This window comes from Melitaea cinxia, chromosome 25, assembly GCF_905220565.1.
Source record: "Melitaea cinxia chromosome 25, ilMelCinx1.1, whole genome shotgun sequence".
Taxonomy (NCBI): domain Eukaryota; kingdom Metazoa; phylum Arthropoda; class Insecta; order Lepidoptera; family Nymphalidae; genus Melitaea; species Melitaea cinxia.
The window spans coordinates 6,156,289-6,177,631 of record NC_059418.1 but is presented as its reverse complement, the minus strand read 5'-3'; the positions used below and the strand labels follow the sequence as shown (position 1 = coordinate 6,177,631).

The 21,343-nt window shown below is 35.6% G+C and overlaps 1 protein-coding gene and 1 pseudogene across 1 annotated transcript in view; both read right to left on the bottom strand.

Annotated features, from left to right (window-relative positions):
- Positions 1-1,840: 1,840 nt before the first annotated feature.
- Positions 1,841-21,343, bottom strand: part of LOC123666170 — a 74,743-nt gene continuing 55,240 nt past the window's right edge. Inside the window, exons 10-20 of the mRNA XM_045600372.1 lie at positions 15,175-15,298; positions 14,195-14,346; positions 8,356-8,452; positions 7,820-7,944; positions 7,066-7,262; positions 6,871-6,957; positions 5,372-5,469; positions 5,040-5,143; positions 4,510-4,689; positions 3,521-3,694; positions 1,841-2,730 (exon numbers count right to left, since the gene is read on the bottom strand). Coding sequence (XP_045456328.1) covers positions 2,573-2,730; positions 3,521-3,694; positions 4,510-4,689; positions 5,040-5,143; positions 5,372-5,469; positions 6,871-6,957; positions 7,066-7,262; positions 7,820-7,944; positions 8,356-8,452; positions 14,195-14,346; positions 15,175-15,298 — 1,496 coding nt within the window. The 3' untranslated portion in view covers positions 1,841-2,572. The remainder of the gene's footprint in view (positions 2,731-3,520; positions 3,695-4,509; positions 4,690-5,039; positions 5,144-5,371; positions 5,470-6,870; positions 6,958-7,065; positions 7,263-7,819; positions 7,945-8,355; positions 8,453-14,194; positions 14,347-15,174; positions 15,299-21,343) is intronic.
- On the bottom strand, positions 7,555-7,672 carry LOC123666351 (annotated as a pseudogene).

Genomic DNA, 21,343 nt, shown 5'->3' with positions numbered 1-21,343 from the left:
TTTTTGATTTTATGTTGAACTGATATGCAAACGGTGACCTCCGCCAAAACTTAAATACCAAAATTACAAAATGTAAATTTTCGACATATACTAATAACCGATTTTAATTTTTTATGTATTTTATTATTATTACTAATAACAAGGAGTCCCTATATCAATTTTCAGACCTCTAGCATCAAAATTTGCGGAAGTCTCATACAAACTTCCACCCCCTAGTTTAAGGGGTTGGGGGGTAAAAGTTCCAAGTTTTAGAATTTTTTTGTTGTTTATGTACTAATACTAGCTTACATACCAAATTTCAGCTCTCTGGGACTTCAGGAAGTACTCTAAGAATTTTGATGATCATCAGTGAGTGACGAAATCGGGGTTTTTTAGATATTAATAAAATCTAAAGTATAAGAGCTGTACAATTGAAACTTTATATGTTTAATAAGTCCACTATTGACATCATATCCCCAGAATTTTATTTATCTGGTATAATCCAAACCCAAGTTATGAGGGTTCAAAAAAACGACGAAGCGCTTCGAGAAAAGATAGGTAGAGCTTTTCGTTTTGTTTTTTTTTTTGTCTCGTCTTGGCGGGGGCACTACCGTGCCCCCAGATGAACGCTTCCGAAGGTGGCGTTACTTGCGTTAAAAAAAAAACATTTTATTAACATTTTATTTTTCTATCCAGCTGTCAAACCTAACCTATCTAAAAAATAAAAACCTAAACCTATCTAAATTTTATAAACATAAAATTTAATTAATTTATTAACCGACTTACAAGTACTTAGGCGAGACTAGAAATTTAAACTGCCACATTAGTTTAGTGGTCGCAAGCACTACTGTTGAGCAAAAGATCCTGGGTTCGATCCCCACCTCTACCTATTCTTTCGAAGGAATATAGGCGTGATATTATGTTTATTAATTTAATAATACTTCTATCCAATTACTTGTATTTGAAGTAAATGGTCATCAATAATGTCCTGTATCTTTATTAGGCAATTAGTCATGTTTGAAATTGGGTCGATTAATCGAAAATCGATCTTTTAATGCTCGATTTAAACAAGAATCGATTCTAGTATGTCCGATTTGAATCGAATCGGAGATCGATATTTTTTAAAATGAATCGACATGCCTACAAGCTAGCAAGTTTTATTAACTTGGCAACATTGAAAATGTTACCAATAAAAAAAAATATTATTTCTTAAAAAAGGTTTTATTTTTGAAATAATGCATTTGTCACCAATGATTACTGACATCGTAATGATACCATTTTACTATTTAAATATTTTCCTTATTTAATAAGGGTGTGGTCATTTATTTTATTTTTTTCTAAAACTTTGTGAAAGATTATTATGTACTAAAAAAATGAGACGAATGTGCAGATAATTGAGAAATTTAAGAAAATATAGCGTCTATTTAATCTTTCATATGTTTGGCTTTTCATAAGGCAGGATAACGTTTTTCAGGCCATCTACTATTATATACTTTTATACTAGATGTAACTAACAGTTCCACTAGTGTTAATTTGGGGAAAACATACAGTAAACTATTACATCACTTGGTAAATGAACTGTTCAACGCAAAAATAATTTTTCAAATCAAACAAACGAACGAATTCTGTTGCTTTATAAAATTAATATAGATCCAGATTCTAAAAGGCAGTAAAACGACTTTTGTAATGTAAAATTTATTGACAGTAAAATACAATAAAATCAAGTATGGCTCAATACTTAATAAAATATATTTTTATAAATTTAATTGTACTACCCGTATTAGTAAAATTACATCTTAATTAACAAATATTATTTAAAAAAAATAAACAAAAAAAAGTCTGAAATTATTTAGTTACAAATAAATATCTTACAAAATAATTATTAATTATTTTTTTTAATAGTAATACTTATTATTAATAATTAAAAAATTAAGGTAACTTATAAACCTAAATTGTGTAAACAAATCTTATTTTGAACAATAATTAATTAAATATTATTTATAATATTGATGGTTTTATTTAGAACATACATAGAAAATTTTTTTTTATTAAATATAGAAAAAATATAGTAAGGTAATAAAAAACCAAAATCAAAAACATTTTTGGACGTAACTTTGTGTTAACTTATACCTATATAAATAATAATAAAAAACGTAGTCACGAAATAGCTTTAACTGACTACCACAGACTTATAATGCATTGAGTTTATTAAAAACTATATATCTTTTTTTTACATACACACAGTCCTCAGTCAGTTCTTACTGCAAGCAGCTTAGTGCTTGTGTTATAGGCAACGGCCGACTGATAAAGCTAAATATTTCTATAGATAAATATACACAGAAATAAAATATATTATATATATTTTATTTGTGGTCTTAGATTTTTCTTAACTGTCAGTCAGCCTGACTTCAATGTAAAATGCAATAGCAAAAAGATATTGTTGCACTTACTGATTTTTTATGTTATTATGAAGAAATTATCCCACACTAACGGCGCGGTTTGTTTGGTTTTGCCAAGATGGCTGATTGTCAAGTTTGGCAGTCAGTTGTTTGTATGAAAATTTTTAGTAAAAAAATTTTTTTGTTATCTGTCTTTAGCTGATGTTTCTAGATGTGTTGTATGTAGGCAATTCTCTCGATTCCTTTCTGCGTTTGGCGCAATAATAAATGGAGAAAATAATGACGACTAATAAAATAATGCCAAGGATGACGCCAAGCGTGATCGCCGCAACAGCTGCACCGGTTATGTAATCTGTAAAAAAAGTAGCATTTAAAAACTGTCTAAGGTTCTTAATTTGAATGTATATTTTTTTATGTGTAACCAATATCGTCATAACTTTTTACTGGGCGAACCGATTTTGATGATTCTTATTTTTAATCAAAAGCTGGTGTTTGTCATTGCGATCTGACGGCAAATTTTTGAGTTTTTCCATATTATACGTATTTATTTAAGTATGTATTCGTACACGACTTCGAAGTTGGTGATATTTTTTTGTTTGCGAGCAACACAATTCGCATTCAGCCTGTAACATCACACTGTTGGGTATATGACTCTTTCTCCTTTTTTTCCATGTAGGAGAAGGATTGGAGCCTAATACTCCACTGCGGGTTAGCGGACACATTCCCTACTATGAGTAACGATCGCTATCAGGTATATGATAACAGCCGGGACCGACGGCTTCACGTGCTGTCCGAAGCACGGTGTGGAACAAGGACAGATATCCAAATTGAAAAAAATATTTGTGCATTTTTTTTTAATATGTAGACTAGCGCTTGATTGCGATCTCACCTGATGTTAAGTGAATATGCAGCCTAAGATGGTGCGCGCTTCCCTAGAAGAAGCTTATTCACTCTTAATTATAAAATATCCATCCCGAACGGGAATCGAACCCGCAAACCGTCAGTGTTTTAGGCGATTACTTACACCAGTACACCAGAGCGGTTATTGTAAGACAATTATAATTTGTAAAATGACAATTCCAAATAACTTTTGAAGTTTACTCAAAGTAAATGATGATGATGATGATGATGCAATGACTCACTTGATATATCAATGGTATAGCTATTGACGTTCCTAAAAGCGTCAACAGCCGTGACGATAACTCGTGGGTTACAGCAATTAGCGCTGTAGGTGGCCATTAGTTCGGTTCTCGCTCCAGATATGAAGTTTCCGCTGTAGACCAGACCAGGCGGTGATGATGTCAGACGGAGGATACCTAGAAGAGGGTACTTATTAGTAGTATATGACAAGTGATTTGCTATGATGTTATTATACGACTTTACAGCTTCAAGCAAGATGATAAAAAAACTTCTTCTTTGTCGTTCTTTTTTGATGGCAAAGATGCTTTAGAGGATGTCTTGTTTTGCCAATCAAAAATTGTTTCGAATAGAATTTTGTTTCTTTGTTTCTTTAAGATACCGTAAATCCGACCGCACTCAATTTCTGCTGACCATTCGTATTTCTTTCCTAATAGTTTTTTTTTAAATCAAATTTATTCTTTAAGTATCTCTAATTAGACAAAAAAAAACCGATCGACCAATATGTCTGAAGACCAAACTAGTTCCCTTATCTTATCTCTAAATTTTATCAAACTTGATCAATTATTCTGGAACAAATTTTAGGACTATACTGGTCTGTAACTGATACAGAAATGTTTCAATACTAATCAGACTTTTTTTTTAAATATAATTAGGTCGGCAAACAAGCGTACGCCCCACCTGATGGTAAGCGATTACCGTAGCTTATAGACGACTGCAATTCTAGAAGCATCGCAAGCGCGTTGCCGACCCTATCCCCTACCTAAACCCTACCCTACCTAATTCCCCCCAGGAGCTCTAGTCACCTTACAAACAGGAACACAATACTGCTTGTGAACAGTATTATTTAGCTGTCATCTTATTTAAGTTTGAGATACTTTTGTTCAAAGATGTTTTTTTATCCGTGACTATCATCTCGGAAAAGGTGTTCATTGTCGCAAAGATGGCCCATACACTTAAATTCTTCAGCTTAATTAACATTAGTAAAAATTACCTGCAACAGGATCCCTAGCGAAGATAGATGCTGACCATAAATGTTCAGCGCAATCAGTGCCTTGTCTCCCCATGCAGGATCCTTGGAAGTTATGTCTGACTTCTGGCGAGTTTACATCTTGCAGGGTCTCCCCAGTGTTTAGGACGTAGACATAGGAAGAGAGTGATACTTCATCTTGACCTGGTCAAAAAAAAAAATGGGAAGGAAATTTTTCTTGAGTGGAGTTAAGAAACTGATCATAGTAATGAACATGTATTAAGGGTTACCATAATAAAGTTTTTTAATGATAGAGTTAAGAAACTAAATAAATAAGGGTCTTAAAAACCATAAACAGAAAAAAAGAATTATGTTTTTTTTTTAATAAATATAAAACTGATGTTAAAGAATCAATCTTTCGTGCTTAAGCAATTCAGAAGACAATACTTGGTATTTTTACAGTTAAATAAGTGAATTCCGTAAAATCACACGATATCGGGCATCGGGTTTTACGAGATGTGTAGTGATTTTGATCGTACCTGTATTACTGTTACGAAATGCTGTAAAGTTGATGAAGTCCCTCGCTCCAGCTTGAGAGTTCTGACTGATCAGCAGGCTGACTATCACGGTAACTGTTTGTCCAGAAGGTATTGTCGCCCTAGAACAAAAAAAAACATGCTTGTATAATAGAGATGATAGTGTAATTGTGCCATGAGATTGAATGAGAGAGCCCAGTTGATAAACGTGGGTCAGAATTAACATTTGGGAATCAAAAATCGAAAAAAAAAAAGATGGGTATATAACTAATTAGACTTCTAATTCTGCAAGACTGATTTCGAATCTTTTCTTGTAATCAAATCACATTATATTGTAATTTATAACTTACGCTTCAGGATTGATTCCTGTCAAAAAATTCAGCTGTCCAACTGCTCTGAAAGTTAACCTGACTGCCTGCTCTCTGAAGTTAGTCACTTCGTAATACAACTGGAAGAAAAGTTATTTAGTATTAAGAAGCAAATTGAGGATTTCAAATGGTATAATTTATCTTAAATTTTTAAAAATGAAAAGCAACATCAAAAGTTCCTTTGTGCGAAGACTTCAAAAGCACTTTTTAACTTCGTCGTTTATGAATGGATTTTGATAATTCTTTTTTTGTTGGAAAGGTGATATTCCCGGTTTGGTACCATGATAAGGCAGACAAGACAGGAAAGTCGTCATCTACAACATCGGCAGCCGGTAGTAACGAAACGGCCAAGCCACATATTTTGACTAAGGTGTAGGGTTTGTGAAGATGGGCTTGTAGAGTTAGGGCCTGTAGAGTTAGAAGCTTGACTCTACATGAGATCTGATAACTTTTTGACAGTGCGATTAATATAATCTTAAACTGTAAGCTTTAGTTATTAAATAATTTTTAATTTTCATTTATTTATTTCATACATACAAGTTTACAGAGCTTTGTTCCAGACACAAGTAAGTCAATGAAAATAAAAAACCGCAAAAACACAGGTATGAAAAATAAAGAAAATAATGATAAATGTAGAATTAAAAATATACAATCCTATCAAAATACTATAATTAAAATTTACAATGTCAATAAAAATACATTACACACTCTTGGTGGATAATATTAAAAAAGAAATAACTATCAATAATTTGGTTAAGAAATTTATATGTAGAAATTAAAATATACCTACAACAATGTCAAAATACAATATCTAGTTAAAATTCAGAATTCTGTTTATAAAAATACATTAGTGTCAGTATATTACGTAGATGTCAAAACAAAAAAAAAAAAAAAAAAAACGTCAAAATTAGAATAATAAAATATTACTAATGTCAGGATTAAATTATACAATAAAATTAATTTATAACGTACAAAGATATTTATAGCTATTTTAATAGAAAACAGAGATTCTATCGGCAAATAAGTCTACGTCCTCACAATGAGTGAGCAAATCGCTGATCAAATGTAGAGAGCCTATTGTTGGGGAGTGTGCCGCGTACCGCGTGCGGGTAGCTGGCTTGTTCAGTAAGCGCGGACGAAACCGCGGTTCGACAATTCCGAGATTATTTTGGGGAATACGGGAAGGAACTAGAATATTTAAGCTGTACGATTTTATTTTTGTTTTACCCACACATTAGGAATTCTAAAAATTTTTGAATATCATATCAAAAATTAATCGCTCCAGCGGGGATCGAACCTGCGCCTCCGACGGACCGTGTCGGCGCTCTAGCCAATTAAGCTATGGAACGATTTACCCGCTGGATCCAAATTCTTGATATGATGATCCCCGCTGGTACGGTCAATTTTTGATATGATATTCAAAAATATTTAAGTTCTCCAATTAATATTAACGTCTGGAATTTTTCTAGAAAATTGTTTACCTGTAGTCGGTCGCCGGGAGCTCCGTATAATCTCGTGCTTAGGCCGACCTGAACTGATGTTAAAATTGAACCTCTTTGGTTGACCACCTGAAAAATTTAAAATGTCAAGTATGTGATTCGATGACTTTGATATTTGTACAGGTCGTAATGATGATTTTTGGAAGGCGCGTCAATATATGTTTATCGGATAATTACCAGCGAGCTAGCTCGTTCAAATGGCAGAAGATTGCTGTCATTATACTGTATCTTTCCATTGTACATCCTGGAGTTAATTATTTCGATCTCCTCAAAATCGTTGATCGATTCAGGAAATCTTATTGATGCCGATCTTCCCATTCTGACCTCCGCCTGTTGCTGATTTAATGGTCCAGCTAAACGGACGAAGGGTTCACCTGAAAATTATATGAGAAATTTGTTATATAAAAATATATACTATATAAGCCTTATTGTTTAGAGGATCGATATCGAGGTTTTCAAAAATTATTAACTAATATGAATAATTAAAGAATCCTTATAAAAGAATTTGAAAAGTTCACCGAGTATGATGAGTTTTGAAAACTATTACAATACTATTAATTAGTATAATGAGGTGAGATGAAAAAAAAATTAATTGCGTACAAAGTGCACATGTCAGAAGTGAAACTTTTTAGGCAAAAAAACGAATTGAAAAAAAAAAAAACAAAAAGCCAAGGTCACGCGGCGTTCCCAGGCGGTCACCCATCCAAGTGCTGACCGCGTCCGACGTTGCTTAACTTCGGTGATCGGACGAGAACCGGTGTATAAACGCGGTATGGACGTTTAAAAATTCGTGACGCGTAACGCGTTTGATCCGTAAAAATTTTACCCCTCATACGCCTAAACTTCTTGAAGTTTCACTTCAAAAATAGAAAATATTTAGAGGAAATGGACCCTAGATTGCTAGTCCTACCAAAGGAAATAAGACCCTTACCATGAATGTCTCGTCCCAATATCTTGACATATACTTTGGAGCTCGTCACGCTTGGCATTGATATGTCAGTGTATATGTCAGCCATGGTGTTGTCTTTATTGTGGTCGGAGTCACTCGGCTGGTAGCTGAAAAATTATTAGGGGTAAACGAATGAATGGTAATTGGTTGAACGATGAATTGAGGTGATTATAAACTAAAGACAATTAAAGAATTTTCATTTTGACATTTCAATGATCATTCGATCGATGACTTTAGCTTTTCACCAACTTTATTTCGTACGAAAATTTGTTGCAAAGCAAATGACAAGAAATCTTAACTGGCGGAACTACACGTATTATTTTATATTGCCTGAAAGGATTTTGACTTCTTATCCTATATGGGTTATAATTGAAAACTAAACTTGTAATAATTACGGGTGCGAGATGAGATCGTTTCGAAATTATATTAGCCTACTTTATTGAATGGTGGACCAACTACTAAGAATACTGAATAATGTGTTCCAAAAAAATACAATTTAATTCAAAATCTTGATTTACCTAAATGGTATTTTCGCAAGATCTGTACCATATTCATCAACGAGAGAGGATTCCCTGATACTGGCTACTGGTCCCATAACACGTAGCTTCAAGACATCTGAAATAATAAAAAAAGTACAGGTCAGCTGTTATTAATAATTGAGAAAGGGGCCTCTGCCCAGCAGTGGGATGTTACAGGCTGAATTGATTCATTAACTGATCTGTTTCATATATCTGTTGTCAATGATTGTCTACAGTCAGAAAGTTTATTATATATTACTAGCTGACCCCGCAAACGTTGTTTTGCCGTATATTAACCCCCTTAAGTCTCCTTAAAAGTTAGGGGTATAAAAAATAGATATTGGCCGATTCTCAGACCTATCCGATATGCACGCAAAATTTCATAAAAATCGGTCCAGCCGTTTCGGAGAAGTATTTTAACTGACATTGTGACACGAGAATTTTATATATAAGATATCCTCTTCCGGACCCCATCTCAACCTCATATATCAACCATTTTAACCCCAATCTATAGTAATATAAAGCTGAAGAATTTGTTAGTTTGAACGCGCATTACTCAGAAACGACTGGTTCGTATTTTTTGCAACGAAGTTCCTTATGGGGTGTTGTAAAAAAATGTATACCCGAATAATTATTTTCTTTATACCTCGAATAGAACTTGAAATTAATATTTTATAATAAGGGACTTCGTTCTTATCCAGTGTCCCACGATACCATACGGTATTTTTTTTTGTGTTGGATAGTAAGTTTAGCGAGGCCTTCCTCCTATACAATATTTAAGTAAGTTTTCTCAAAATAACGCAGAAGAAACCAACGGGTACAGCTAGTTAAAAATATTAGAAATAACTTGCATTATTCCAGCACAAAAAAAAACTACAGGATAGATGTAAATCAAGTAATTTTGTCAGTTGTTGATAAAGTTTATCTGGCAGATAAATTACTGATAAGTTTTTTAGTAGAAGGTGAAACAGGCTATTTGATGATTATTTCTTTTGAACATAAAAATATCAAACGAAAAGAAATGAAAACGTAGCCGCGGTATCAATTATATTATGTTTATTTGTGTATTTTGCATAAAAAAGGTTAATCAGAGCTGATTATGAAACTTATGTAGCAACCACGTTGCAATATAAAATCATGCCCCGGGGGTTATTGAACTTTGTAGTTTTGTACACATGTTGTGTTCCTGTTTATATTTGACACACAACTAACAGTATTTTATGTAATTAAATTAATAATTGTGTGTCTTCAATTACATCGACAATATGCAAATATAACGTAAGTAGACGAAAAAAATTAACAAACGCACTAGTTGCCGCAACGTTTTGCGAAGGTTCCCCTCGATTTATCTGGGATTCGATCGTCAGATCCTGCTATCCTTATCGTGGTAACACTCTTGGGATATCTCCTTTCCAACAAAAAAACAGTCATCAAAATCGATTCATAAACGACGAAGTTATCCGTGAACATACATAATATATGTATACGGACGAATTGAGAAACCTCTCTTTTTTGAAGTCGGTTAAAAATTATATTTATTTCGAATATACTTGTTAGAACTTTCTAGTATTGATAAATATATTAGTTGATACATTTCAATTCTACACAGACCATGTCACAGATAAGTCCCTAATTAATTATTATCATCAACTTATCGTTAGTGTATCTTCGGCATATTTTATTATGCATTCAATAAAAAAAGTTTTTTTTTATTCAATATTATTCGTTCGTATTAATTTAAATAAAATTACAAGTTAGATTAAATAGCGAATTATTAATAAAAAATACTTAAAACGCTGGTCATCACTATGAAAGTTTTACCCCAGAACGAACATTTCGTTAATTCGGGGTTGTTGGTAATGCTACTAAAGTAATCATATTAATGGGTTATTCTTTAAATTTTTGCGGGTTTTCGCTTTTTATGTCTCTATCAGAGTGTAGTTTTAGTTATAAATAATGTAAAAATTAATATTGTATAAACAATTTATCTTAAAAAATGGTTAGAGGCGCAACTATAAAATTTGTAACACGCGTATTATAGTAACAACTGCCCCGGAATTACGAATTCTGGGGCAGTTGTTACTATGATACAGAATTTTTTTTATTCTTTTGTTCTTTTAATTGCGACGTGTAAGAAAGAACAGTACTGTCAGTATTTCGAATCGATCCATCCAAGCGATCATATCTCGCGTAATCAGTCAACCGGGATGTGAACTGATAACCTTTAAATCTTCCTTGTTAAGTATAGAATAAGATCAGTACTATGGAATTGTAACGGGTTTGCCTGTGACGTACATTTATTTAAATTAATTATCAGTAATACATTTGTGGCCTGTATGGTTATAAAGTTACCGATGTAAGTCTAATGTTTAAACGTATCCAACAGATAAAATTTTCCGACATATTTCTTTACGTTTGTTTTTGTTACACATTTCTATTTTCGATATATATAAAAAAAGGTTATAAGTTACTTATTAGTTGAGATGAGATTATTTTTCGACTACCTACGTCGTATTACTTGTCAATGTAAGTTGTAAGTCAGATTTTTTATAAGGTTTTATATAACTTGCAATGTGTCATGTATGTATGTTTGTTAGGGTGGGTTCTTGCAACTCAATTTTGATGCTTTTATATCATGTAAATCTCGTAATGACATTACTTGTTGACAGTAAGTTTATTTTTTTCTGTTTAGCGCGTTCAAGATTAAAGTTTGTATTCTAAAAAGTTTTTTACTTAAATTTATTTCGCTTGTGAGCGACCACAATTATAAAGTTAAAGAATGATATTTAAAATTAAAATGAATGACAGGACGGACGAAGTTTTTTTTTTAAATATATATAGATAAGTAAATTATAAAACAATTTATTTATAATAATACTTAGTTTGTTATTAGACGTCGATTACGCGTCAAGTGTTTCGCGCCAAATTGTGCTATTGTTTTTTTTTCTTCGTGTTTTTTTTATCGGTCATTGCCAAACGAAACATTCAGTAACGGTTTTGGATACGGGCCATTTTTTTAAAAAATTTGTTTTGGTTTGTCGCAATTGATACTTTTTTCGTCTAATATCAAAACAAATTAATATTTGTTGGTTTATGTTGTAACGATTTTGTAATGTATGGCGAATGATTTGTATGTGCAATTACAAATATACGTGTTTTGGCGGAACGAGGTCACGTCGAGAAAAACGGTCTTTAAATCTGTGACGGCATTTTTAGTTTACCTTTTACTATTATTTTATAATTAAATCCACAAATATAATCACCTATATTGCTTTTAAATATATAAATACATGTATCTAATATTAAAAATTATAAAAAAAAACATGAAATAATAAGCTAGCTTCAGTAAGAAAAGAAATAAAAAAAATTGTATTAGTGCTGTGACCTTGACCTAGCGTGCGTCGCCATTTTGGAAGATGGCCGAGCTGTCATCGAGAAAGGTTAAATATTTAAAAATTTTAAGCATGGTTTTTTAATGGTTTGTGTGTTTATTTGTATTATCAAACGCCTTCGAATAAGAAGGTTTTCAAACTTGTTTTTTTTTTTCTTCAATTTCTACAATAAGTTCACGCTCCCTATTAATGTTTTAATATTTGGTCAATTTTTTTTTTATCGTTGATAAAGGAGTTTTTGTTTAAATACATATTTTTAAACTTGTTGCGGATGACGCTTGATGTTGTAAGTTTATTCCAAATAATAATGCTTTTATTTGACCCATTTTTTTTTAAATTTACGTGACATTCGCGGAATCAACCGTGCAACCACACTGGTACAACTGAGGTAGGGCACAGCAGGAATTTCCTGCTCAAAATATGGCCCGCCCGACTGGGGTAGTACCTCGACCTTACAGAAGATCACAGCAAAATAATACTGTTTTCGAGCAGTATTGTGTTCCTGTTGGTGAGTAAGGTGACCAGAGCTCTTGGGGGGATTGGGGATTGGGTCGGTAACACGCTTGCGATGCTTCTGGTGTTGCAGGCGTCTATAAGCTACGGTAATCGCTTACCATCAGGTGAGCCGTACGCTTGTTTGTCGACCTAGTGACATAAAAAAAAACAAACAACTGAAAGCGATTATTTAAATCTATCAAACAATGAATTCGATTGATTAATTTTAGTTTTATGTGGGAGAAATAGAACTTAGTAGGAATTGATTTAAATTTAATTTAGATTTACCTCAGAACTGTCCATTTTTGAACGAATGTGGAACGAACCAAATAGATTGGTTTGAGAGAGTATATTTTTCATTTTGTCCGAAAAAAGGGAAAACTACCCCCTATAATAGGAAACAGGGAATGGAACTTTATGTACTTTTATTTTACATAGCTCGATTTTGTTTGGAGATAGTTATTCTCTTTTGGATGTGTTTCGGTTTCGGCTAAAAATCAGCTGAAATGTCGGCCGTTCCGAATTTTTTTTTTTTTTCGATTTTAGTGTTGCAATTAGCCTTTTTTCAAATGATAATAATTATTTTATGTGTTACAGTTTTGTTAGTTGGTATAAATCAGTACTTCTATACTAAACGATTTGATTTTTTTGTACGCTTGTAATTGACAAAGTCAAAAATTACTGGACCGATTTTAAAAATTCTTTCATCAGTAGAAAGTTGCGTTATCCCTTAGTTGTATAGAACAGAGGTTATCAAGTTCAATTTTGTAGAGGGTCATATATTAAATTTAGTATGTATAGGCGGGCCAGATTAAAAAAAATGTACTGAATTACCTATATATTATACATATCAAAGCCTTCCGTAGAGGATACATTGCAATCGCGGGCCGCATCTTTGACATCCCTGGTATAGGCTATAGTTTATGAAATGAAACACAAAATCCATGCGAAGTCGACGCGGGACGAAGTCTAGTAATAATAGGTGTCGTTAACTTTTTGTAACTTTTTTTATCACTATAATTAAGTTAAGATTTCTATTTGATAGGAACAAGTTTTTATATCAATTTTGCGTTATCTGTGTTTTTTGTCCGGCTTAGAGAACCGTATTTAAAGAGGAAACTTATTAATGAGATTAAAATGTCTGTCTGTCTTGTACAACTCTCTCAATAGTAATAGGTATACTATTCAAACCTAGAATTTTCTTGGATTTTCTATTATGAATATTGTTTTCACAAGTTGCTGATACTGTTTTAGATAGTTATCAGACACATAAGAGGTCCATCCATAAAGGTTTTTGATATGTTGATTTTCTGTGTGACTATTGAAGTCCGCTTTATCTTAAGGTGAGAAACTCCGTTAATGATGGCTCTGATACTAGTCATTGATCTGTTTCATACGCTCTAAACAATGAATTACCAAAATATAGTCAATGAAGACCTGAAAAACTTTTGTAATTTCAAAGACTAGAACTAAATACGCACAAAGAACCTTGGTTTTTGAATGAGCAAAACTGTATAATAAATTGCCAGACGCATTTAAAAAACTACTTGATATACAGGATTATAAATACTCTATTTGAAGTTGACTTGGGGAGTAAGCTGGTGAATGTGTGACGAGCGCGTTACGAAAAATGTGATTGGGCGAGGCGTACGAAAGTTGAGAGGGAGAGATATAAGCTAGATGGAGCTAAAGAAATCTTACTTCAGTTGTGTGGTCTGAAACACACTCTTTTTTTTTCAATATGAATCGGTCGGCTAACATGCTTAAGGCCCACCTGATGGTAAGCGGTTACCGTAGCCTATGCTCGCCTGCAAAACTAGAAGCATCACAAGCGCGTTGCTGACCTTAAGGTGACCCTTATCCCGTCCAAGAGCTCTCTTGTGGAGGATAGAGATAGTTTTTACAAACATGTCATGAACGTTACACCAACCTATTATTAAAATACCCCCTACCTCGTGGTACAATCTCCGCATAGAAGTGGAGATCGGTTCTCGCGCTGACACTCAGTTTGTAGTCGCAAGTTTCACAGCGAACGCTCAAATGCCACATTCCAATCAAAGCGGAGACATCCTCACTCAGCGACGTCGCGGGCAGAACTGACAGGCTGTTGACAAATTAAAAATTGTTTGGGTACATAATCTGTAACACAGGGGTAATCCCCTATTGGTTTTAATTTAAATTATTTTTTTATCGACTTCATGAAAAACATGAAGTTATCTTTTTCGACTGTACTTTTTTTATGTGTGCTACATCCTAATATTATATTGCTTGTACTGATTTTGATGATTATTTTTTTATTTAAAAACTGGTCCGAGCTTCTCGAGTGGTCCCATTTAAATTTGAGCGAAATATGACTGGTAGTTTTTGAGTTATATCTAATAATGTGCATTGCTATTATTGTCGCTTGTCGCTTCAGCCGGTAATATCCCACTGGTGGGCAAAGGCCTCTTTCCCAATGTCGGACGAGAATCAGAGCTTGATCCACCACGCTGCCCCAATGCAGGTTGGCGGATATACTATGAGTGACGATCGCTATCAGGTATGGGGACCGACAGCTTAAGATGTTCTCCGAGGAACGGGGGGAGGGGGGGGGAAGCCCCCCAAGTACTAACAACCAGACCGGAAATGAATATTTGTATAAACATAAATATCCACTCCGAGCGGGAATCGTACCCGCGATCGTCGGTGTTCAGAGACCGCCGACACGGCATACGCACCATTACACCAGAGCGGTCATTGCTATAATTGCCGATGTAAATTTAATTTGGTTTTTTGTTTTCGAATTAATTCGAAATAAACGAAATTTGAAATCAAAAAAAAAGATTAGCAATGCTCTTGAAATGCTCCTAGCGTTATAGGCGTTTATATATAGCCGTATATCGTACACCGTACGCTTGTTTACCACCTTAGAACGATAAATAAATGAACTTACGTGTCAAAATTGAGGGTAGATCCAGGGAATACAAGGAAAACATCCCTCGGGTCCAGGCTACCGGTCTTAGAAGCTGGCGAAAACATGCTTATCGATGTCTGGTTGTATATGTCGATTTGTGGTGCTGTCGAGTTAAAATTTACATTTATTTGTTTGTCATAGTGTGAAGTAATATCACCTATAATATATTTAAAACTGATTTTTTAATGCTTTATCGCATAGCCTTATTTTCGTTAACAGTAAACTCCAAAGAATATCCAGTTAGGTTCAGTCGTTCTGAAATTAAACGCGTACATACACTTTGGGGATTCCATTTTTGTCCTAATAGACAGATCATCGACAGATATCGGCTTGTTATTGAAATATGTATTATGTATATACTAATGTTATAAAGCTAAAGAGTTTGTTTGATCATTAGTTAGAAACGAACTAATCTCAAAATCTACTGTTACGTACTGATAAATTATATTTATGTTGGATAGTCCATTTACCGTGGAAGACTATATGCTACATTTATAATTCACTCTAAATATTAACTAAAAAAAAATAATTACAACGAACACAAAAATATAATTCCTATTTATTAAGATTACAAATTAAATTCTTAACAAATAACATTTTATATAAGTACAACTAAATTTATAATTCACACTCTAACTATTTATTAAGATTACAAATTTAATACAATTAAATTACTAAAAGCAAAACTAAGTATTAGCTAGAACCGTATACACGTCCGTCTATCCCTGGTGCCAACGACCAACCGCCACGAAAGCTTCCCCTCCGGTCGACTATGCTTTCGACATGGCCTGGTTGTGACGTCACATGGCGTGATCGGTAAACCACGCCCCCTTATCATCAATGTTATGCTAATTCGGCCTCTCCTGATGACGGCGCGTCCTCGCCCGTGAGTGTAGAGGCTGCTGCATCTGGCGACTCTTCGGCATCCTCAACCGCGTGTACTTCCACTTCCACGACCTGATCTTGGGTGCCCGAAGGTGAGAGCTCCGGAGACAGATCACTATCTTCCTCATCATTATCATCTGAAAGTCATGTTGATTGCATTAGCTAAGTATTCACAAGCGTTGAGCAAAGCCGGCGTAAGAACGATAACTCAATTACATTCAGCAAAACACAAAATTAAGCCAACAGTAAGAGGAGTTCAATTACATTCAAGCAAAGCTCAACAGTAAGCAAAAAAAAAAAAACAAGCAGTGACCGCAGTATGCACAATGGACAGTGACCGCAGTATGTCCTATCGAAAATAATCGCAGTGACCGCAATATATCCATGACAATTGTAACAAACATAAATATAAACAGATAACAGTGAGCAGTGACCGCAGTATGCTCAACGTGCAGTGACCGCAGTTTGCACAATGGACAGTGACCGCAGTATATCCATGACAATTGTAACAAACATAAATATAAACAGACAACAGTGAGCAGTGACCGCAGTATGCTCAACGTGCAGTGACCGCAGTTTGCACAATGGACAGTGACCGCAGTATATCCATGACAAGTGTAACAAATATAAGCACAACACCAGCAATTTGTTTCATGATGATGTAAACTAGTATAGGCAAATCCTTAGTTTTATTTATCATTATCATTAAACTTACTAAACTTTGAACGTATACTACTGTACTGTCGCAACAAGCTTTCACAAAACAAAGAAGGCGAAAAAGAAAATAATCACTTTCAAAAAATGAGGCGCACACTTCAGGGGTCCACTCCCCTCGCCAGGGAATCATATATTCTGCAGCAGCTTGCGTGGTTTTACCGTATGACCCCGCGACTAGTTTCAGCTCATATCGCCCGCGTGGCAACACTCGCGTAACCTTGTATGGGCCGCGCATGCCGGAGTCCAACTTGCTCGTAGTCTGGCTCGACTTACGCACAAATACTAGATCACCTGGTTGGAATGTGTGGGGTAGCTTTCGTCGTTCATTGACACGAGCGTCCTGGCGGGAACGATTTTCATCCAGGGCTACTATAGCTCGTTGTCGGGCCAGCTCGCGTAGTGACTCGCGATTTGGATTCGCAGCTTGTTGGGCCACGTCGCGGACCAGGGATCGTATGACGGGTGTAACGCCATTGCTGCCAACTAACAAATTTATAGGGGAACATTTAATAGATTTTTGCAAAGTAATGTTCAGGGTGAGCTGTAACTTCCATAGCACATTTGACCAATTTTCCTGTCTAAAGTTTGACTCGACACGTATCATGTTCATGACCGTTCGACAGTACCGCTCAACCTGCCCATTACTTTGATGCATTTCAGCGGTTATAAAATGAATATCACAACCCTGGTCTTTTACGAACTTAACAAATACATTGCTCTCATACATTCGACCACGATCAGCAACTATTAATTTTGGTGAACCGAAAAGTGAAATTGCATTTTCAAAAACTTTTATTAACTCGCTAGTATCTTGATTACGAATCGAATATAAAAGGCAAAATTTAGTAAAAGCATCTACAATTAGTACAACAAACTTAAAATCGTTTGATCGCGGAAGAGGCCCTAGTACGTCAGTATGAATAATAGAAAACGGCACATCGGGTTTCTCCCATGACTCGATGGGCTGCGGCGGTTGCCGTGCTACCTTTTTGTGAGAAAGACATACTACACAGTGTTGTATGTACTTCCGCACAAACTGCCTCAACTTGGGAAACCAAAAATGTTTGAGTATCAGATCAGTAGTTTTGTCCACCCCAATATGTTGGTGTTCATCGTGAAAGACCCGCATTAAACTCAGACGGTGCCCCTTAGGTATGTAGCATAACATACGACTTTGTTCGCCAACAACATCTAGTTTGTAGTAAAGCGTGTCGTTAGATTTGACGTATCTGGAATAGTCCAGTTCACCATTCTGAAGCTTTTCCAACAACTTCTGCGTTTCCTCGTCAGCAGATTGTGCTATCTGAGCCCAATTTAACGGCCTTTGAATCCTGCAATTATACACGGGGTTACGACTCAAATAATCAGCATTAGACAGCGCAGTACCCTTACGATATTCGAGTTCGAAGTTGAAGTCTTGCATGTATACCCACCACCTAGAAACTCTGGGAAGAAGGTCCTTTTTACGCTGGGTCAGTTTCAAAGCGTTACAATCAGTTACCACTTTAAATTTTATACCAATGAGATAATGCCTAAAATGTTGTAACGCTCTGACAACCGCCAGCGTCTCCAACTCGTAAGAGTGGTAACGTGACTCGGCCCCCTGAGTCACCTTGCTGAAATAGGCAACAGGTCGCTTGTTGCCATCGTCAGTGATCTGGAACAACACGGCGCCATAACCAACCGATGATGCATCTGTGTGGAGCTCAGTGCAACGTGAGGGATCAAAAATAATTAGTACAGGCTCTGTAGTTAGACGCTTAATAATATCTTTACGCACGTTTTCTTGTTCTTTGCCCCAGCTAAACTCGGCACCTCTGCGAAGCAATCCAGCGATGCACGCAGTTCTTAGGGAGTAATTTGGAATATACCTCCTAAAATACCCTGCAAGACCTAAGAACTGTCTTACCTCCTTGACGTTAGTCGGCACCCTTGCGTTAACTAGAGCTTCCACTTTATGAGCGCTCGGCTTTACCTGACCGTTACTAATCGTCCGGCCTAGATACTTGACCTCTGTAACAAGGAACTTACATTTTTTGAGGTTAATGGAAAACCCAGCCTTTGTCAAAGTGTCCAAGACTTCTCGTAAGGTCTGCAAACCTTCGTCAACTGACTGGCTTTTCAGTAGAACATCATCGATATATACGCATGGCTTACCATTATCGATAAACGTACGCAATGTATTGGAGATGATTCTTTGGTACACAATGGGCGCGTTTGCTAGACCGTATGGCATTTTGATATATTCGTAATGCCCTTCGCTAGTTACGAATCCTGTAAGAGGAATAGACTCCTCATCAAGGCGAATTTGATGGAACCCGGTCGCCATATCTAAACTACTGAAATATTTGGCTTTTCCTAGAAGGTCTATGTGGTCGTCAATTAAAGGTAAAGGATAGTGGTATTTGACGGTGTTAGCATTCAAGGCTCGAAAGTCAACGCATAGCCTATCACTACCATCTTTCTTTTTAACCAATAAAATCGGACTTGAGAACTCCGATTCCGATTCGCGAATAATATTCTTATCAAGTAAGTCCTTAATGATCGCCCTAACACGCATTTTTTCATCTTGCGACATTTTATAAGGTCTGTAAACTACCGGTGTCTCGTTGTGCAACTTAATATGCATAGAACCTGTCGTGACTGTAGTACAAGCCGTACCTACCACAAGATAATCTGCAAACTCATTAATGATGCTCATTAAACGCTGCCTATCTGGTCCTACTAACGGAGAATCAATCGTTATGACCGTAGTATCGGATTTAATACACATGACATCAACGACCCGCGTGAGGTGTTGTTGACCTCGCATACGTGTACAAGTAACACCATCTCTATTCAAAACGTCGGTACCGATAATAATTGGTGTGCTCAAAGACCTATCACATACAACATGAAAGTCTACTTCAAGAGACATTTCGGGAAATTCGACTGTTAGCGTAGTACGGAAAGTGGAATGTACTTCTTCATTACTGATCCCGCGTAATATTCTGTATGAGGGTGTCTGAGTGCATTGAAGATGCTTGGCAACCGATTCAGATATTAGAGAAATCGTAGAACCGCTATCTATAAGCACATCGACGGGTACACCCTGAATAACGGCCGTCGCGATGTCATTTAGTTTATAGGTATCGTTAATACTATGACAAAAGTTAACATTAGATTTGCCTCGTGATTCGGAGCGCTGTTTTGTGAAGCAATCTTCAACCTTGTGTCCGACCTTTTTACAGAACGAGCAGGGTTCTGGTTTTGGTGTTTGTCTATATGATCCAGGAACACCCGCAGACGATGTACTCGCCTTACTACCATCACCGGATGGAACAGATTCGAATTTAAAACGCTTAGGACAATTAAAAGACCTATGACCTAAGTTGTTGTATTTAAAACATTTAATTTGCGAATCATCATGCCCACGTTTGCGTGAATTCAATTGTAAACTAATTTTACTATAACCGGGTCGCGTATAGTTCGTCTTAACGGTTGGTTTCACATAAATCGACAGAAAGTCAACTAAATTCTCCGGGGACAACTTCGCGTTTGTAGCAGCCGCACGGATTTGAGGATCCGTGATGCCTCGTATAATAATAGCCACGATTAACTCATCACTTAATCCGCAAACGATGCGCAATCGCAACAAAGAGCGTCTAGCATATTCCGCATATGTAGGGTACTTATCGGATTCGGTTTTCATTACGTCGAATAAAATATTAGCAATATCTACCCGAAACGGACATAATGATTTAAATTCACGCTTAAAATTCGACCAACAGCGATCATTGCTAACCCACTCGCTTAGCCAAGACTTCGCATCGCCTCAGGCAATTTCCTATACGAGACAAGCATTCGCGATCATCCCAACGATTTAAATTACGCACATGATCGACTTCTTGACACCACACATTAAAATCATGCAAAGATGGATCAAAATTAGAAACAAAAACATTATTTGATCTTACCGGTATAGCGTTGATTGCGTTTACGAGTTTTTCTGTTACCTCACTAATCACCGTATCAGCACTCGTCTGTGTGTCGGTAGTTCCACCACAAGATTGCACAGTCGGTGAAGGCGGTGGCATGGCGACCGTACCAGACAACGGTCGCATCGTCTCGCTTGGGTGTGGCACCAACATGTCACCCGACCTACCCTCACCTGAATTTTGTAACCTGGAACTACCTTCCAAAACGTTTAAGCGATTCAAAATCGCCTGAAGTGTTTGGTCTAAACCAGGGGTAGGCGTCCTATCTCTTTTACGACTTTTACGTTTATTGTGATCGGACATTTTTACTAGAAACCAAATTTATTTGCAGCACAATTTTACCAAGAAACCCTACGATTCAGAACGGTGGCACTATCCCACTTCTGAATTTATAATTCACTCTAAATATTAACTAAAAAAAAATAATTACAACGAACACAAAAATATAATTCCTATTTATTAAGATTACAAATTAAATTCTTAACAAATAACATTTTATATAAGTACAACTAAATTTATAATTCACACTCTAACTATTTATTAAGATTACAAATTTAATACAATTAAAT